General features: G+C 41.7%; 1 protein-coding gene across 1 annotated transcript; it reads right to left on the bottom strand.

Moving 5' to 3' along the window:
- Positions 1–1,108: 1,108 nt before the first annotated feature.
- On the bottom strand, positions 1,109–6,732 carry LOC139926714 (prostaglandin E2 receptor EP1 subtype). Its single transcript, XM_071918514.2, has 3 exons — positions 6,491–6,732; positions 4,561–5,471; positions 1,109–2,241 (listed from the first exon to the last, which is right to left on the bottom strand). The coding sequence occupies exons 2-3, from the start codon at positions 5,422–5,424 to the stop codon at positions 1,957–1,959; spliced, it is 1,149 nt and encodes a 382-aa protein (XP_071774615.1). The 5' UTR covers positions 5,425–5,471; positions 6,491–6,732; the 3' UTR covers positions 1,109–1,956.
- Positions 6,733–21,711: the final 14,979 nt, after the last annotated feature.

Consider the following 21,711-nt stretch of genomic DNA (forward strand, 5'->3'; position numbering starts at 1 on the left):
CAGCATGGGGCTGATTCTCTCATCTGTGTTAGTACCAGCGTTAATCCTACAGCTCACCTGGGACCTTGATCATCCAAAGTATTAAATATCTTATCAGGCCATTGAGAAACGTCTACAGTTGGATATCTGCCTATTCACTGAAAAATCTTGAAATACATTTTTTTTGTAAACCACAGGGTGACTACTAGGGTGCCTCGAGCATCCTGGAAGCAGACCATTTCTTTTATAGACTAAAAGCATTCAGTCCCATCTGACATCCATGAACACACCTGATTGATCTAGTCCTTTGAACAAAAGGTGCTGGGCTGATTGACAATTGATCACGAGAGAGGCAAATAAAGAGCTGTTTTGCAGGCCTGTTGCCTATACTCAGGTGGCTGTTGAAAGATCTGCATGCTCAGAAAAATACGCTAGGTGTCAGTATGGCTACATTATGCATCCAGCTGTACGTGGGGTAGCCTTATCCAAACCACCCCTCCATCATATATTGACTCATGCTTGGTTCCACTTTAGTCACCATCAATCAAATTATGTTATGAGTTCATTTATTTAAAATAGCCTTCATGGTCAGTCTAATAAGAAGTGACCAGCTGTCCCAATCTGTTAATTTAAGGAATCACCTGTTAATTCAAGAGGGTTAAATGAAGATTTAGAATTAACCTCTGTTAAGGAAAGCAGTGATGAAAACTGAAATGTTATAAGTAAATACAAGAGTGTCCAGCCCCACATCTTATGTTAGGAAGCTGCATAGAATTCCCATAAATCAAAATGAGACTCCAATATTAAATATAATAAATTAGGTTACATATTGAAAGATGTTATTGACCGCTGTCCATTCACTCAAAATGAGCTGCTCAGAATAAATGGTGACTAGTTTTCATTAAACTAATTGCAGCTGCTGGAACCAAACCAACAAAGTGCAATTCATACATACTGTGCTGTCAAAGGGTGGGTAGGTTTACCCACGTTTGAAGAATAAAGAATGAATTCAAATAGGAAACTTTACCTTGCGTTGACAAAATTGTCAAATTTTGACCCCATTATTTGGCCCCATCATTAAAAACCAGAATGAGCTGGAAAGATTTAACAGATACCCTTTATTAGGTGATCTTACATTCCTTTTATTCGGCAATGCCACATTCAATAGCTTTTGCAACACATAGCTTCACTTCAGTCCCCAGACACCTGGGGAAAAATAAATACATTCACAGACACACAATAAAGACAGGTTCACATTCATGCCACAGCACTACGTCTGACACATACTGAGTGTTTTTCACATCTTCAAGCTGAGGTAAAAGCACAGCCTTTACTTTGCTCTGTTGTTTTAGTATTTACACAAGTCACTGACTTTTACATTGTGTCAGAGAACAAATCGAATGGCACATTTACAGACAAACGGTTAGAGTTGAGATGTTTGCTTTAAGACCATATGGATCCACTCGTCACTTGCTTACTCAGCAAGAAATTCACACATTGTTCTCTGGCCGGCAATTACTGCTCGATTCACATCCGCCCTCACAGAGGACAGACTCTGCAATGCAAATGTGTCCTGTATCTATGCATTCAGATGTACAGTATTAGCAGTTCATTATGTAATACAATGGAAGAGTTCATTATGAATTGTATCTTTTCCGCTATGTAGTGTAAGACTGGTTCATACACACAACAACCAACAAAGTTCTCACTAGCCTGTCAATGCTATTCCAAAAACTGGAAGATGCTGAGGAATTATAATTCTAAATACTTCATATTCACACAAACCAGGGTAACTCTCAGTCCCACTAGAGAAAAAAAAACTCTTTTCATATATGACCTTTTACCAGTGCTTTCTGATCCAAGTGATAGGCTGCACGGTTCACTTCTGATCCCATGAATAGGGCTGGCAAGTGACTGAGCGTCCCTAAAGAGTGACAGATGACACATCCCTTCCCTCCTGTGGATCCTCCTGCTTTTCTATGTCCCTTTAATCTGATTACCAGTGTTTTTCTCTGAGCTCTGAAAGGAGCTGATGTCCCAGCGGATGGAGCGGAATGTGCTCCCCTTGAAACTGGCCCGCCGTTTGGTGATGCGGTAGATCTTCTTGAGGATGGCGCGGCGCAGCAAGATGTAGACCCAGGGGTCCAGGATCTGGTTCCAGGACGCCAGCCTCACGCCCGTCACCATCAGCATCCTGTAGGTGTCCCTGTCACTGCTGATGGAGCCGCTGTAGGAGTGCGTCACTGACATCAGTCCAAAGATCTGAGAAGAACGGTTAAAGAATAAAGAGCAGTTTTAGCCAAGCTCATCCTGTATCCCTCAATCTAATTGAAACACAAACAAACAAATAAATCACAATAAACTGTAATGGTAGCTAATATTTGAGGTAGACAAATAGATACGTATGTTATATACTGTATGTGGTGTAATCCATTGTTTCAAATGTTATTTCGCTCACAAGCGACATATTAGGATACTGTAATTCAGCTCATTGATATTATTATGACAGTCCATCCTGTTAGATTAAGTTTACACGCTGAAGAATCTGAGATATGTAGTGTTAAGATTAGGTCACTATGACAACTTGAAATTTTTAGGTCATAATCTTAACACTATATATCCCAGATATAGGTATATATACTGTATATGCATCTTCTGAGCAATTATATTCATTTTAGTTTATTTAGTTTAATAAATCAAGTAAGATCCTGAATAAAATGTGTCTTATTTCCTTTAGGTGCAAAAAAAGATGTATTACAGTTTTCAAAACTCAATAATACCCCTACCAGTAGTCATTGGTTGGGGTATAATAAAATAAAAAGAAAGTAATTGGCTGCTGCTCTAAGACTACAGTAATATTAAATGAACCAATCACAGCATGGCACAATAAACTGTTTTCAACAGCTTCCTGTGACACAAACCAGTGACCATTTTTTTATTACTCACACATAAAATATCCTGGTCATCGTCATTTTAACTGAGAGTTTGTGAAATTAAACACAGCATATTGGTGGTCTGTGAACCCCAGTGTTTGAATCTTTAATAGCCTCCATGTTTGAAAAGTCTTTGTATCCTTATCTTTTTGATATGCAATTACTTCAGTTCTTTGAAATTCTGATTATTCAGGACTTTAAAATGAGAGAAGCAGAGCTGCGTTTCAGTGTGGAGTTTGTCATGGTCAAAGCATCTAATTCAAATAAGCTAATTTTCTAATGCACTGGAGAGACTTCTTTCTAAATGATGGAGGCGCTACTGAAGTAATTCCTAATCGTTCCAACTGACACAAGGAACTATGAGTTTGACCACTTTGTGTGTGAAGGACATCTCGTCTTTGCATAGTAATGTCACTGATGAGACTTTTGTGTGTGAACTGGAAAATCCACATTTTAGGCCTATAGCCCTGATATAGTTCTTCTGAGTGTGAAGGTGCAAGGAAGGAGCAGAGCTTAGATCAGTATGCATACTGATTAGAAGTTAGTAATTATTATATCAACAAAGTTTTGCTGGCCAATTTCATAAGCTTGAGAAAGCAAGTCACTATCCTTGGCTACATAGACAACCTGCTCAGGATGCAGTGACAGGTTTTTAAAGACAAGAGGTCTCTCACAACACCCTTGAGGTATGTATACAAAGGGCTTCAAAGTTTTCCCTTCATGCAATGCAGCGCAGTAACATTGAAATAAAATGGTAAGCTGTTGTCAACAGCTTGCTGTGATGCAAACCAGTGGCCCTTTTCATTTCTCATAGTTAAAATGTACTGGTTATTGTCAGTTTAACTGTGTATTGGTGCAGTTAAACATGACACTTCCAAAGTGTTTGAATCCTTAATAGTCCCCATGTTTGAAAGGTCTGTAAATCTCCTTACCCCTTTGGCATGAAATTAGTTCACTTGTTGCAAATTCTAATTATTCAGCACTTGAAAATGAGAGACGCAAAGTTTCAGTGCTGCGTTTGTCAGTGCCAGAACTCTCTACCAGAGTTCAGCAATCATCGATCAAATAGTCTAAGTTGCTAATACCCCGGAGTAACTACTTTCTAAATGAAGGAGAAGACGCCTAATTCCTAATTTATTCCACCTGACACAAGGAAGCATGAATTTAACTTAAAACATGAACAAATATGTATAAAATGTGTCTTGTGTGAAGACATCTTTGCATAGTGTGATATTTTAGAGGGTTTGAACAGCATGAACTTTAGGACTTCATGTTGATTTCATGCTTTTTAAAGGAATGATGGTGAAGAATGTGAAGAATGCAGTCATTTTGTCCCCAAAGACAACATGATCCATAGTGTTCACACATGAACTGTTTATAGGCTACATATATTTACTTGTATTCCTACATTCTGAAAAATAGTTTTAGAAAGGTAGTCATCAGAGCTGTTAACTATAACCTAACATTTCATTTTTTTCTGTGTGCACTCAACAACAACACAGAGCGTAATATGTTTGAAATCGAAGAACATACGGTATGTAGCCTATATGAATCATATATAAATATTCTCATGCTCTATTAGAGGTCATTAGGCCATGGCGCAGCTCCACTTCTCTACTTCTTCTGATCTTATCTTCCCCAAACTCACCAGCAGGGGGCTCCAGCAGATGCAGGAGGTGACCATGATCCCAACCAGCTGGACGACCATCTCAATGTCATGGGACTTGGCCGAGCGGCGGTGGGAGCAGGACCTCTTCCGTAGCCTGGCTCTCACTAGCGTGATCCCACTGATGGTGTTGCACACAAGGGCCACGGCCAGAGAGGCCAAGCCCAGTCCGGAGAACAGCATCACAAAGGCCAGATCCGTCCCTCTGGTGTCCCCCAGCACCCTGATGAAGCACCAGGTCCTGGGGTACTGGTAGGTGTAGGCGCCCAGGCTGAAGAAGGGCAGGAGGGACACGCATAAAGCCAGCAGCCAGATGAGGGCCAGGGCCATCTTAGTCCGTGCCGTGGTCACTAGCTGAGCGTGCAGCAGGGGCCTGGTGACACCCAGGCAGCGCTCAGCAGCCATGCCGCAGCCCAGGAAGAGCGGGCACAGGCCAAAGAACACCATGCTGCCCCCCAGGAACAGACAAGGGCCGTCGGGATCGTCCGGAGCGCTGGAAGCAGGATCAGCCACTCTTGGCCCAGTGCCCGCCGAGTACATCCTCAGAACCAGGGCTCCGGGGATAACGTGTCCGACGAGGTCAGTAGCCACCAGGGAGCTGGCGAAGAGCAGGAACGTGGCTTTGGAGCGCCGGCGGAAGCGGTTGTAAGCCTTGGCCAGGATGATGAGGGCCACCACATTGGACAGGATGCCCAGAGTCATGGAGAGACCGGCGGCTGTGGGGTTGCTGGGCGGAAGGGCGGTGGCATTATGCCTCTCTACCTCGGTCACCTCGCCTCTGGTGTGGTTGGATAGGGGCGTGGGGGCGATAATGCCCGAGGAGTTGTAGTGCTGCATTGCCAGCATCACCGCCGGGCTCCGGGCCTCATCAGGTTCCTCTGGGTGAGAGGGCACTGGGGAGGAGAAGAGCTTGGATCAGTATGCACACTCTTAACGGGTTTGCAGAGATTATATCACCAAAGTGTGGTGGGATTACTTCATACACTCCAGAGAAAGCAGTACTGTAGTCTCCATGGACAAGCAAAGCTCTTCAGGACAAAGTGACTCATCTTTAAAAGACAATAAATTAGTTCTCAGCAGTCGCTCAATATCCCTGAGCTTATTATGCAAACGGCCTCATAGTTTTCCCTTCGCACAAGGCAACACAGGAACTCTGAACAAGTTCTGACAATTTCTGTTGACACTGAAAACTGTTGCCCGCATTCCTTGAAAGGTGCTGTTTTCATACAGCAGCATGTGTATAATCAAACTGTCATTACCGCTTCATTAAAGTCACAAAACAGGGAAGGCATTGGGAATATATATTCTGAGCATTCATTTGTATATAAAGGTTCAGTAGGTTTACTCTATATGTTAGATCAGAGATACTTTGGGATTACCTTAGGAACCAATACCATAAACTGGTATTGATTGGATCAAAGAGAATTCATCATTGGGTGAGCCCATCAAAACACATAATGAGAATGGCCATATCTTGCCAAACATTACATTTGTAGCCCCATATAGTTTAATGGAGCACATCTGGAGTCTCTTGGATTTCTCTTCCAAGCGGCACATTGTTTTAATCTATGAGCGATATCAGATTGTTTCATTTCTTTCCTATTAAATGGAAGTTATGCAAGATTCAACACACTTTCTGGACATTCTCTAACATTTCTGTCAAATAGTTTACATTCCAAACTGTAAAATGTAAAGAAAGATGTTGCATATTATTTTGTCCAAAATAAACATTTTCAAACTAATTTTATGAACTAATCTTAACAATGACAAATTATGCTAGTTATTGTCAAAGTTTGTGCATGTGTCATTTGTCCTTTAATCTATCTTTATATTGAAAACGAGTGAAAACTTTGCACATAGTAGTAGCCTATAACAGCAATACAAATGACAACACCAAGGACACGTATCCTACCTTTTGAAATAAGAAGTCCATGGAGGTTGGAATTCCTTTCACAATTCAGCCATTACACGCTAATTAAAAAGAACATTAATCCAGCTTCAACAGATCCTCTTGAGACTTTCTTGTATTGTTCCACAGAGAGAGAAATTCTTTAGGTGAAGGCGACACGTTTCCTCATTTTGCAAGCGCACTATGCAGAAGTCCTGGCACTCACTAATTGCTCAGAGAACAAGCAGCCTCCCTACAAGATTGCACAAGCATGTCCTCTTCCACTTTGACTGCGGCGCGTCCGTTTTATACGGAGAGTTGCGCCGTGTTTGCGCTGCCTCTGGGCGTCTCGAGCCACGGAAACCAGTAATTGCCTCAGTCTGGAGACTCTGTGGAGCAGCCAGGGTGAAGGGCCACTCAGCAAAATCACACATTAGGATATGAATATTAAAATGCCAGTAGCCCCGCCCCCAACTCCACCCCATTAATTATAGGCGATTTATAGCTAATAGGCTAAACAATAAGTTAGGACTGCAACAGCAAAGTATAACATTTAAAAAGTTATGACACACCTGCCTGTCTGTGAGGGTGGCAGGCTGATGGGTAGAAAAGCTCATTCTAAATATTGCTTTTAGGCAGTGATGAAGTGGCAAATAAAAAGGTAAAGTATGCCCTATAGTTTCAGATTATCATAAAACAACATAAACACAAATTAATTATATTTTTAGACATCAATTTATGTTTTTATGTTAAATGTTATGTTAAAATACCCTATCTGCGTATAACTAACATCAGTTTGATACTACTTACTATGAATAGGCTACTATGAATTTACATTATAAAGATTTATGTCAGCTTAAAGAGATGGTTTAATTCTACAAATAAAAAAAGCGGGTAAACTGAGTTTAGGTGGATTTACCCTCCACTACATCCCTGCTTTTGAGCCCATAACAACTCTCAACCTTATACAACCTCTGCTAATTCTGCAGAAAACAACAAACACTCCACTGTGTGCCTGTGTACCACTGAACTTCATTTGAACAGCACACAAACTGAATAGACTTGTGGTCAGCTCACATCAATGTAAACCAGCTGTGCTCCCGCCTCTACAAACATCTCTGTCACAGTGTGTAGCTACAGCTGCAACTGCAAATAATTTGTCTGTTCTCCAGAAGGACGGCCAGACTGCTGCTCTGGACATTAGGGAAATATATTACCCCGAGAAGGTGTTTTAGTGCTCTAGGCGTCCTCTAAATTAAGCATGTTATATATACCATTCACACTTGTGCCTAGACTTGGAATTTTATACTTTATACATATAAGAAGTATAGTTCTCCTCTGGCTTCTGCTGAATTACACTCTTTCTTCTCTTCCTAGACGAATCAATGTCATTCTTGGTATTAGATCATTGAAAAGCACGCTGCACAAGTCTAATTAGAACTCACAGGCAATGACATTAATCGATGTTATTATGGGAGATGGTAAAGATCCAATAATGGGCACAGACAGCGAACGCACCGACTAGCTGTAAGGATTGTAAGGCTGCAGTCCCAGAATGCACTCTTGATGAAAAGGAAGAATTTGAGGCACCTCAGTCCCCCTTCATCACCAATCAGCTGTATCTTAGCACCGATCTGAAATTCCTCCTCCAGACAGAGGTCGTCTTTCTTCTGTCACCTTACGTCAAAACAGTATACTTTGGTAAGAATGATGTCCAAATGTACACAGTACGGCTCTTTCATACACCCAACATCATTTCTCCTAGAGCTGACAGTCTAGTGAGGAAAGGACTATAATGTGTGTGCACGTGCATGTGTGTGCGTGTTTGTGTGCATGTGCAGGTATGTGTGTGTGTGCAGGTATGTGTGCGTGTGCGGGTGTGTGAGCCCGCCAAGGAGTCGGCCAGCACGCCATTCACTTCCCCAGACCAACATGACAGGCAGGTGCAGCTGCAGTATTAGCTGAGGTCAGTCAGCCCCCCCCTGTGCTGTAAAAACCTGGATCCTTGCTAAGATCCACACCTGATCTAGCTGGGTGGAAGAGCTCAGCGGTCCTGAATGGAAAGGAGGCGGCATAGAAGAAGAGGGATCCGCTAAGAGGAATGGCAGTGAGGAGTAAGCCAGTCCTGCCCGGCAAATGAGCTCCATTCCAATGATTTGTTCAAGCAGGGAGGCGCGCTTATGGGGCATTTACCGTTATATTTACACAGCTAGAGCAACAGGATTATGGGAAAGTGTTGCAGCTGAGAACCCAGGTGGGGGAAACACTTAGAGCTATTACTGTGAGACAAAAAAACATCATTTCTTTTCTTTGGTCGCCCAGAAATACCCACTGTGACAAGGTCTTGACTACAGCTGTGCCCATGCACTCTTCCCTCAGGAACAAATAAATCTTTTTTTTTTTCTTACCAGTGAGAGCTCACTGCATTCATGGCATCAACCTTGCACAAGGGATATGTTTTATTATGCTGCAAAAAAGGAATTCATTTCAGATGAAATAGAAAAGACATATGTCATGACACCACCATTTCTGCACAGAGACTTGCACCATCAATCTGCTGGACTTAAACCACCTTCAGGCTCGTTGACACTGGAGCCAAAGGTGAGACGCCTTTGAGAGAGAGATGTTTTTAACTGTCGTCCACAAAAACTTGAGTCATTCTGACCTGGTCACTCCACCAGAAAACTGGAGTCTGTATCACTTGGCTTCAAACATATTTTTCCACGCTTATTTTGAAGTGGGAGCCATTGTCCATTTCTAATCATGGCGGGACGAGATTGCTTTTGGCCCCGATGCCCCTGGATTTGATAATTTGAACTAAACTCTTCTCACCAGGTTACATTGAACAGCTGCACAATGTGGTTAAAGCATTCCTTTCAGATTCTCAATCTTCGGTGCTGTATCCTAACTCCACAAGTGAGCTATTTATGTCCTGTTAATCACATATTTTTTATTTGTACCCAAGGAACACACAAGGTAACAGCAAAAGCAAGGCAAAACAGCCATAAACTTCAGAGTGGTTCTGTGTGATGCACTGTAGCCTACTGCACAGCAAGCGATCATTATTATGCCAAAATTCAACACTATTCCACTGTCAGTCTCAACATTTATGTAGAATTTAGAATAAATATGTTACTGTGCAGAACATGTTATTCATGTTTCTCCTCTGAAGTCCTGCTCTGACCTGATTTGGAGACAGAGAGAGTGCTCCGTGGTCCAGGGCCATGTTTTGGAGTTTGAAGTAAAATGCCTCACTTCATCACATAGGAATCTACTGGCTAAATGGCACTGCCCTGGGCCCAGTAAAACTCCCAGAATTCAACAGGAACCCCCCAGCATGCAGGAACAGAGCAGCTGACGCAGGGGCAGCTGTGTTCCTGAAAAGTCTTGTTGTTCGTTACATTTCCATTTCATCTGTCCTCATTCGAAGTCAGTGTCACCTTTTTCACACTGCAGTGTCATAACGTCTTACAAAAGATTCACTTTCCTGAGTGTCACAATTTCAAATCCCCCACAGCAGCAGGAGAACAGGCAGTCTGGCCAAATATGAAACTGCAAGTCGAACTTCTCGGTTGCTGTTTATTGCTTGTCACACTGTTCTGTGGATTTATGTGCAAAAAATAAAAACAGCCACACAAAATTTGAGGATTCCAAGAAGAGATTGCCTTGATTCTGGCTTCATCTGATAGGAGGCAAAAGATAAATGTTATTTCCTCTTCCTGCTAAGTCTCTCATCTCTCTCTTATCTGGTGAAAATACTTCCTGCGCATTTAGTCTGACATTATAGTCTGGAGGTAGTGTTAGTGGGTTGAGTGGGTGCTGACTACCAACCTTTGATATACAGTTTGCCCAGCTGGATTTCTTGCAAATGTATAATCATTCCAATTCTCATATGCCGTATGATTAAAGACATAACACCAACACCGTTTTAAAAAATCGTTCTCTTTCATGTGAAAGGGGCTTGAAGCTACTTCAAAGTGGAGCTAGATACATCAAGTTCTGTATTTGAGTTACAGTAATGAACCCAAAAATAATCCACATTAGCACGGTTCATTTCAGTGTGTCTGTCTTCATACACATTCCTGCACAGGCGCACCCTAACTAGCCCTCGGTTGACCACACGCAATGAAAATATGTCTGTCCTCCCTATTCCCGGCAGCGTGGTTGTGGGGTCCTGGAATGGAGAAGAGGAGAGAAGAGAAGAGAAGAGAAGAGAAGAGAAGAGAAGAGAAGAGAAGAGAAGAGGAGAGAAGAGGAGAGAAGAGAAGAGAAGAGAAGACAGGGAGGAGCAGTTTAAGAGCTCTACGTTTCTGAGGAACACTGCTGAGGATAAGAACGCCACAGGATGAACGTGATCCAAGTCTGCAGAATGAGCCAGGAGTTTTTATTGTAACATTTTTCTGACACTAACAGAAGATCATGCTCCATCCAACCAGTGTACCACATAGATTTCAAGCAAATAAGAGGCTGGGGAAAGATTTAAACAAACACTAACCAAAAGACTGAGAATAATGCTAAATGTGCTAGAAGAAATGACTCCCATTTGTCCCATTCAAGTGTCTCTACGGACCAGTAATCCCTTAAAATAACCTTACACTTACATTAATTCACCCCTTAATTCATGCAAAATCCCCCATCAAACACCCCTTAAATTTTGACTCCTTACATTCTAATTTAATTCAGGGAGACAGGAACTTTCCATTAATAACTCATTATGTCCAAGCACAAGATAACCCCTAACCCCCCACCCTAACTCTCACCCCCTTCCCATGTTAATATGTTCAATTACAGTACTGGTTGCTGATCTGACTGTCCTGTCCTGTTTTGTTTTGGGGTTTTTTTGTAATGAAGTTGATGTATACGTGTATTATTTGTACTCATACTGTTAAAAATTCCCCCAAAATATATGAAAATAAAAGAAATAACTCATTAATAACCTGTAAACCATGCACAAAACGTATGAAAAATTCCTTAATATAGCGTCTCCACGAATCAACCCATGAATAAATCCCTTAAAAACCCATGATACTAACCTTACTCTTTTAAAGCTATGTTATTTCTAATGGATAATTAATGTTTATGTAATGAGAAATTAAGGAGATTTCAGGGATAAAATGAAGGGGTTTGGTTTCATGGTGTATTGGGCCGTATTTCAAAATGTAGGGCTCTTCACTTTAAAGTGAACATAATGAGGGCCACGCCCACCGCCGCCATATTGAAGGGCATTCCAATCCAAAGTGTGTAAAACTCGCCCCTTCAAAGGGCCCTTTGTAACGGTCGTTTTCGAAGTGAGCAGGCAATGGTCACTCTGCTCCCACAATTCTTTGCGACGTCACGAGCCTAATCAAGAAAACGACGACAAGAATGGCGGTGACTGGCAGCGAACAGTTCACGTACAAGTGTAAGTGTGAGAGCACCGCTGCTAGGCAACGCTGCAACGCTGCGTCTAGAAGCCACCAAGGCTAACAATTTAGCTAGCTAGGAAATGCAAAGGCATAATGACAGAGGAAAAAGATGAGGCTGTTGGGAATATCAACATTTTCCTCAGACATAAAATTACTAAGAAAAACTCTATACGACTAAAATTACAATATATTAACTTACCACCGAAAAATGAACTTCCATGGCCTCTGCCATTTCTGAAAACGTCAACAAACACGTCACAACTCGTGAACTCTGAGCTTTCTGAAAATTTCCACTTCCGAAGTCGTGAATACCACAGGAGGGGGGCGTTCATATGGACTCTTCTCGTGAACACGGTAAACACGACCCCATTTGAAGGCACCATTTATATCAACAACATATCTTCTTGACTCAACATACCCAGTAGGTTTATAACTTACTGCGAAACCGATAAATGGCCGGTGAAAGCAGTTCATCCCGTGGACAGTGGACAGTCTCACAACACTGATGAGCGTCTGCCTTGTTGACACATATGCGACGGCCCCGAAAAACTTCACAGGGTGTAGGGCGTAGGGATTAGCCCTCTGGAATGAAATGTAGCCTTGGTATTTGCATGCAGGTGTGTGTGTGTCTAAGGAGTCGTTCCTGTTGAACTGCTGGCTGTTACTTTGCAAATATCCCCCTTTCCCATTCCCTGCCCTATTCTGGAATAATACCAGTGAATGAAAACAGCAATCAGTGGCTGATTGCAGAAATGACTCATGTGAGTGACTCCCATCCAACAAATCAGCTAATAATATTTTCCCTGGTACTGTTTCCTTCACGCCGCACTGCATTCCATGACCACTGTGGAAAGGTTTGTCGAGCCTGTTTAACGGGCCGGACTCTCTCATGAATTGAGACATCTTCCCCAGAGACGATCTCCCTCGAGCCGAGAGGCAGGGAGGTGTTTGTTCTGACTCGTCTCTGTAGCTATCTGGCGAATGCCTCAGTAATAGCCTGCTTTGATGAGCAGATATGTTTGACTGGTTGACTCTGTAGATAGCCACAGATTCGTCGAATGATTGGACAAAGTGGAATTTCCATCTGACAAAAGAACACCTTTTGGTTTTATACCCTTGCAAGTATCTTTTAAGGTGAATAAAAAACAAATCTCGGTGAATGATGGATTTATCTCCTCTATCATCTTGAAATGTTTCATCTTTTATTGCACCAAATAATGTGGTCGTACATTTTCACATGCACCCATAGGATCACATCAGTGCATTCCTGCACGTATAAAACCACATGTGCAAAATAAGAAAATAAATCACACGAGTTGCTCAAAAAGACATACATGGACAAAATAATAACAACAAGGGTCACGGAGGGGGGTGTAGGTTGTAGAGAGGAGCGAGGTCTTTCCTGCTCGGTACCTAGGGAGTTGAGATAAACACATGAGTTATTCGAGACGCCTTCAGCAAGTGACCAGTAAACCACAGCTTCCTCTCCGTGTCACAACTGCATGTCCCAGGAACATGGGAACTCACAGTGACAAACCTCACTCCTACAGATCACACTGCACGTACACTGCACCCTATACAGATACATGCACATGCACAATCTCTTTGTCCATCATGTCTCCAGGCAACGGTCCACCATTCAATAGCATTGCTCAATAGAGATAGATTTTGCTAATGCAGCTTTGCAGCACTCTCATATAGTGATTTATCATATGGTTTTCTTATGCCGTATCAACCTCTGTTTTCATTTTCACTCCATCTCTTTGAAGCACATGCGTCATCATCAGCCGATTCAATACATTCATTTCTGTTCAATCAATGGCTGGTCAAAAGGTGAAGCTATTATTTCAGTGAGGCGTTATTGTATATTTGTGATTATCTTGCCATGTTTATTTCCATCTCCATTTCTCATGCATTTCTGGTAATGAACTACCTCAGCAGGAGCGGTAAAGTGGATAAACTCTCCTTCAGGCTCCCAAGAGCAACACAGATCATTTACACATCAATGCACGTAGTCACTGCAGGTAATTAAATCTCTTAAATCTCGGTATTTGGTGTGTGTTTTTTATCAGAAGCGCCTATCAGTTCCATGAATGCTTACATTTCAGCTTAAGTAGCCACACTGAGAATCAAACCCCTGCAGTGCTGCAGCTATGCTCCACTCATTCAGCTATACAGGACCAACATTTGCTGGCAAATCCTCTGACACAGACGACTGAAAGCCAAATCAACACACTCATTTAGCTTCTGTTCTCCCTCCCTGCTCCGTCTGTCCACCATGTCTGCCCGGCATGACGACTATGTAATCTCCACTGCTTGGATGAACAGTAGTCATCGAGGTGCCAACATTATCATTCCTCTCTGTCACCAAACATATATAATGAATGGCCACTTCCTTGACTCACCCAAGTGTGAAATAGCAGGAGCACAGGAGCAGAGGCCAGTTGTCGTTAAGCTATGAATCAAATGAAAATGCCATTAGCGAACGTGAATGTGAAAATAGAGGTTCTCCGCAGCTTGCAAGAGACTGCGTGATTCTGCGAAAGGTCAGCCAGAGAAAGAAGCCACCACAGTAGCTATATGATGTATAGCTCCGTCTTCTAATTACATTACAGTCTGGCCTTGCTCCAGTTATGGCGGTGAGGAATAATGTTGGTTTACGAGGCTAGTGATGAGTAATGTCTGATTATGTGACGTCAAACCTCTAAGATGTACGTTATCAAGGCCCGAAGGATGTGCTACCTATCTAAAGGACTGGTGCAATGACAAATGTCTCTTAAATGTTCCACTCAGACACACAGAGTTTATTTATTGAGCCTCTTTCTGTCAATGCTCTTGAAATATTTCCTCCAATATGTCTAACACAGTGTGGAAACCTTTTTATCACATATCATATATGCTATCACAAAGTACACTTACAAAGTAGTGTGTGTCCTCACTGATCAATGTTTTCACACCTTTTTGCACCATGCGCTTGTTCATTTGGAGTGGTGGAGAGCCTATTTTTAATTTATATCCCTGTCCAATGTTGTGTTCCCATTCTCAGTCTCTGCTCTAGGCAATCATATTAATCTTGTTCCTGCTCGCCCTTGCTCATAACTAACTTCACACTGCAGCGAATGGTTGGCATTGGACGGGGTTTCAGTCAGCCAGAACTGTGTTAGCTCAGTCTCTAAAGCACCCACTTCCTGACCCTGCAGCTGAACTGCCACCCAATTCCCACAACTTTTCCCCATCAATCAAATCATAGTGAATCATGCTATTCTTCACATATCACCATTGCTCATAGCTCCGACTTTGAATTGTCAATTTGTGTCTGATCTGTGAGTGATCAGTTGATTTCTGGTGATATTATGCAGGCTAATACATGCACATGTCTGTTTTTGCAATGCATTTTGTTATGCTTTTCATTGTTTTATCAACTCAAAAATGTAGCTGGAACAAAATGGACATAAACCCCCATTCATTCCCTTCCACACTTCTAATTCATTAAGCGTTCTCGATGTCTCATAAACAAAGCACAGTTAAAATGAGAGATTTAAGGGAATTATTTTGTCATATACAGATGTCATTATTTTGGCAATAGAGTTGCTTTGAAAACAATTTCAATGGTTGTTTGTCATGGGAAATGCTCTTATGGGCTCGTTCAGTTTGGAATGTCCTTTGGATACCGGTGCAGGCCAATTGTTAGGAGTGATATGTTATGGAAAAGTGAATGAAAACTAATATAAAAAATAGCAAACAATAAAAAAGCATCAAAAAATTTCCATTACAGATCCATTGACGACTGCTCTGGCATCTCTCGTCAGAGTTACTGTAAAAGCTGAAATGAGACTTTTAGGGGGTCATAGGAAGAATTTCACAAGTCCAATGTACCTAATAATGTCTTATGTACAACTGTTTTTTTCTCTTGCCTCAGTCTTTCCACAGAGGAGTTGAGTCACACGTCTGCAGAACATTAGAGCTTGTCAACAGAAGTCAGTCATAGTGACAGATGCTAGCAGAGCAAAGGCTGTTAAAGACAAAGGCATAGTTACACAGCGAGGTCTCATTGGGACGAGGTGTTAAATCACATTAGGCTTATACATTAGCATTCTGTAGTAGTGAAACATGTTTGTGGATCATAACATAAGGTTTTAGCTAAGTCTATGCACCTACTGAATACCGTTTCAATGACAGTTAAAGGGGAAATACAGTTCATTTTATAGTTTTTGTGATTGCTTTGGCCCAATTTTCACAACTGACTCTCAGTGTGATGTACTCATAATGCAAAGAGTGAAACTGACTGGCCAGACACAAAACCCTGTGCTTAGACTATGGCTTAGACACAAAGTGCACAACTCTGAATTACAAGTTCCCTTCTCAGAATACCCCCCCGCAAAGCCTGTAAGTAGAACGTTCCAATGTTTATTACGACACGTGGTTCACTAAATCAACTCAACATTTATTTTCAATCATGTCTTGTTACTTCTAATAGCACTGTCCAGGTTAGGAGCACTACAACATAATTGCTAATCATCGCATCACTATGGTAAAGACTGTTACTATTTTTTATTTTTGGTTTCTTTGGGCCACTGTCACTGTGAAATAGTGTATGTATTGAGTTTCTGTTTTGTGTATATGCATTGTGCTGCCATACATTATTTGTTGCATGTTCACATTTTGACTGAATCTTGTATGTTACAGCGTTACCGCATTTGTTCATTTCAGTATGGTTATCAAAATATCTAATGGTTTGATGTCTTGAGTACAGTGTTTTATTCCAATGACTTCCAGTCAATATCATGAAACATGAATAAGTCTGTGCCAAAGCCACAAATCAGAGATCTACAACTCAAAGTCTTGTTCATGTTCAATATTGAGTGGATTGTCCCAGACCAGAGGATAACACACAGGAATTCTTAAATTCAGTGGAATTCCTCTCATAAAGTAGGAAAAGGGTGCAGCTGTGACTCTGCTTCAGGTAGTGACTCCTCCCACAGCTGAAAGCTGCTGAACGCTACTTAGAATAGGAAACACAATCACATTTGAATACACAATACCTTACACAAGCTTGACCAGTGTCACTGTCCAGTAAAACTGTGGACAGTTTTCAGTGGACTTAACTCTGAGATTAACTCTTGAGGTTTTACTTGAAATCCTCCTTTACAGTAAGGTTTAGCTCCTGGGCCATAGTTTTTATAATTCTAGAGGGTTTAGAGTAACTGGCATCATGATTACATATTCTGAACTAGAAAATAAATTTCCTTGGCTCGTTATAAGCAGCTGGAAGTATAAGAAAACCTCCCATTTAAATGGCTGCGATTCCACATCTGTAGACATTTCCAGTAATTGAACTGGGGCGTGGGGGGCTATGGCATTAAAATAAGTGTTATTCATACCAGCAGTAGAGCCTGCCCAGTTGATGGTGGCGTGAACGGCCTAAATGCGGTTTGCAGGAAGATCAGTTGTGAAAGGAGGGGTAAAAGAGACAAAGTGTTCTCAGTACTGGGGCTGCATGAACCAGTGAGCTAAAGGTCATTTTCCTGAAATGTGGCCTTAGAATCAATCTGTCCTTTCGTGTTTGATGGAAACATACTCAGCTGGTCCTGTACAGTAAACCTCAGCCAGTGAGGGGGCACAGGGAGCTAAGTGAAGACTGTGGTGCACAGACTGGGCTTGCTAAATGGTGAAGCTTATGCACAGAATCATTGTGTTTGTCCTCTTATCAACAGTTAAGTGGTTTATTTTGAATAAACATCAACACTGCTGGGAAACGGCAAAATGAGAAGTGCCTCCTCCCTGCCCATCAGTGTTAGACTTCACGTTACTTAGGATTTTGTTGCCTATTTATGTGACTACAGTGGCTTGTTGAACTATTGTACATATCTCCTTGACAACAACATACCAACATGCAGTATAAAATATCTGAATGCTAATAGATTCACCAGAAGAGTTTGTAACCTGTCTATTTCCATTTTTTATTTTTTATTTGGACCATTTATCTCTTATACATTGATCTCAGTAATAGTTTTATAGGAATGGATTCCTTGTCTCCTATCTGATACCTTTTCCTACCAACTATTTGTATCAATATATCGCCAACATTATCCTGATAAATTCATAAACTCGTTACTGTCTTGGTTGACCATATGGAGAAAAATAGCAGGTTAGGTCATGTGTAATCAAAGCATACAGCCTGATATATTGGTAAGCACATTTAGTCTTAATTCAATTTTCCCTTCGTTTAAAGGTCCAACCACTTTGCTTCAAATTCATGCCCAGCAATATTTGAACCAATTATGTTCAGTGCTGGAGGAGCTGGAAGGCTACTCTTAATGTGAAGAGGAAGAGAGACGGGTATTAGAGAGATCTGGTGAGGATTTTAAACTTAGTTTGACTGAGTCAGCATCGTTCCCTGTTCACTGCCAGTTTCCCTGTGGAGGCAGGGTGAGGCGCTTGTTATGTAAGACCATCAAGGCATTACATTACGTCTAAATACCAGTAATAGCAAAGCATCACTCATCTCCCCAAAGTAAGCCCATTTGTCTGCACTGCGCCTGTAATCAAGCCATCAAGATAAAATATATTCTGTGTAATTATCAAGTTTACAGTGAAGAAGCTATCAGTTCTCATGTTAATAACCTATGCGAACTTGCTTGCCACCCCCTCACTACATGTGAGAAATACACCCACTGAATTTAATGCTGCAGTTTAACCTAAAAGCCACCGACCGGCAGCTTTTGACACGTTTGTTCAGCTCTGTTACCACCACAGTTTAGTGTTCAGTAGAGTCTGCCATGTTTTTCTGTGGTCGCCCTCATGGTCTCAGGTCTCTGGCAATGAAAGCGTACATCCCGGTGGTTTCATTTAACATGGGTATTATGTGGTATTAGCGGCCCTGGTGAAATCATCTATGATTACAAAGACTGTTAGCACCATCACACCATTTATTTACCCTGACCTTCTCTGAGCCCCGGGACACAGAGACGGAGTGATCGCACATTATCGTCCACATCTTATGTCAGTTACGTAGCTGGTTATGCATGCTTATCAACCATTATTATCAAGAAGAGTACAGTAACACTAACAGAGGCATGCATCATTTGTTGGGTCAGATTTAATTAGATGTTTACAGATCAAAGCTACAAGACAAGCCCATCAAATTCTTTAAACAGAGAACTTCTGCTGAATCCCTTTGTTGGGATATTTGTGGCATGCTAGACCAGAACAATCTGTGATATTGTCTCTGGCAGAAATATATTAGTATGCACTATTTTCCTTCAGCATTCACTGTCTCTGACTGACTACAAAAAGTTCAACCTTAACATGTGATCTTAGCTAGAACTATGATTGTTGTGAAGCAACAGAGTGCAAGTACACATATATGATCACACACTATTCAATAGGTTTTCAGTGCCAATCTGCTCAAAAGAAGAAACTAGTTTATGTTAAACTGCAAAACAAAACAGTTGCACCCTGTGCTGCTTGTGCATGTTAGACCACTAATGCCACCAATCTAATTCTGACCTGCAGCCGCTCACCTCACAGGGACGCTCTTTGCTCTTCGCTCTCAGGCAAGAGTGGCGAGTGCTTAACTAAATATATATTGGAATGTTGTTTTGTGAACCGCATTTACAAAATACGACCTACCAGAGGAATATGAATTTGTGTATGTGTGTCAGCATGGCATCTTCGGGGCCAAAAGCTTATTTATATGTCAGAGTGCGGCTTGAACTGGGTGTTTTTGCTGCGCAGAGTCCAAGCCTCTAATAAGAGCCTCATTCACAAAGTGCCAGCCAGTCAGCCAGCCAGTCAGCTAGTTAGTTAGCCAGCCAGCAAGAAATGGTCTCTCCTGCCTGCGGTATCCTCAATTGAAACCAGATGCTCCAGACTCTTCCCCCTGCATCACAGCAGCCTAACACACCCCTCTAACTGTTCCCCTCTATTGTTTTCCCCTGGATGATTTGAATCACTTCCTGCTGTACTGGACGGGTCAACATTTGCATTTCAGTGGTTACCATAAGAGATCAGATTAAACCAGTCCAGATACTGAATGTGTAATGGAAAAGCAACCTATGTTATTGATAAAAAGGCTATAACGTTTTGAGGTTCAAAGCCTAATCCATAATTGGAATATAACACCAACTCTGGTGCCTCTATTGCCCCACTAAGACGCACTTTCAGTCTAAGTTTAACAGACAAATTTCTTGGCACAAGACAGTGTGTGGTGGCTGAGTTTGAAATATGAATGAATGAATGAATGATTTGCTGGCTACTATTTCGGGGCATAGTGTAATGTGAAAGTTGCAAAAGTTGATTTTCCATCAGCAAGTGTACTTGTATAACAATAACTGATATACTGAAATAATTAGGGTGGGGATTTAATTCATGTTTGCAACATGAATACATCCTCAGTCTACTTATGCAGTGCCTTTTTTAGGAAACCTGGAACTACAATAAATAATGCACTGCAGTGCATAATATGCTAACGCAGACCTGTGGCCATAAATCATTAAGTAGCTATATAAGCTGCAATGCATATATATTTGTGCATGAAAGCTGATTTGAGGTGAAAAATGGAAGTCATGAAGACATAGTGTGTCACATTTATTAAATGGCATACATTAGGTGAATTGTGGAGGCCATTATTTCCAGAATGGAAATTGTATCTACGCCCACATGACAAATAGCTATGGTGCCCTGACGTGAGGTCATGCTTTGTCCGTATCTGGCACAGAGTCCCTGCTTAAAGAAAATAAAACAATAACACCATTGAGCGATGCTATCTGTCGCTGTTCCTCTCCTTGAAATGTCCCACTGCTTGATTTGCCATCTTTCCCCATTTCTGTATCATTCATCCAATCACCTGCTGCTATTTCCTCTTGACCTCCAAGCATAATGGGCCCTCCTCAGGGGAGCACTCTCCTCATCCTGCACCATGGTCTACAGAACAATTTGGGACACTTCCCGGATGTCCTATTTGCATGGCTCTGTGTGACAAGGGACAGGAGCTATACTCTTTTTATACGAGGTACGTAAATGCAGAAGCATAAAGAGCATGTGTGCTCAGAAAACCCTTCTTGGATAAATAAGGATTAAAAAACGCTCCAAAACAAGAACAGAGCGTAGAACAAGTAGACAGCCTCTGCTAATCTGTTAGCAGCGGGACACCCAGAAGAATAGCCCACAGCTCAACCACTGATCGAATGTCTGTTGTCCCAATGTGTGGTGCTGCTGTAAACAAGGTTGTCATCACTTGATTGGTCGATCATGGTGTTCTAATTCTAGAACCTTCCGGTAAGGATCTGGGGGGCAAAAACAGAACAGCACAGTATGTGTGAAGCTGAACAAGCATCATCAGCGTAGCCAGTACAGATGCTTGGAAATGACACGGCCAATCACGCCGGCAATTAAGACCCATAATGCACTCTACTCAATGATAAGATCCCCTGTTTGCCTCTCTTTGGCAGAGTTACATGTTTGCAGAGACACAGACAGTTTCTGTGGACAATTTACCAATGTAAACTACATAGTTTGTCTTCTGCGAAGTGCATATAGACAGCAACAGCTCAGCGTGTTTACCAGACTCTGATGTATGGCTGCTCCTATTGCCTCTCTAAAAGCACTTTGTTGGCCTGGATCCAGCCATCCATGAATTACTCATTTTCATTTTTGCAAGATTGAAATGGTCACAAAACGAATATGAGAGAAAATGAAAATGAATGATTGATGGGGTTTGAGCCAGGCTAGAAATTTGCAGTTCTTGTTGCAACTATACCCCTTTTAAAATCAAATCTGCATATCCCACTAATGAGTCTTTCAGGACAATCAGACTCGATAGCGACTTTGAGAACTCGG

Source organism: Centroberyx gerrardi, chromosome 7 (assembly GCF_048128805.1).
Source record: "Centroberyx gerrardi isolate f3 chromosome 7, fCenGer3.hap1.cur.20231027, whole genome shotgun sequence".
NCBI lineage: Eukaryota > Metazoa > Chordata > Actinopteri > Beryciformes > Berycidae > Centroberyx > Centroberyx gerrardi.

Coding starts and splice junctions, on each gene's coding strand:
- LOC139926714 (XM_071918514.2), bottom strand. CDS start 5,424: ATGCTGGCAATGCAGCACTACAACTCCTCGGGCATTATCGCCCCCACG. Junction 2,242..4,560: donor TCTGCTGGAGCCCCCTGCTG/GTGAGTTTGGGG, acceptor CGTTCTTCTCAG/ATCTTTGGACTGATGTCAGT.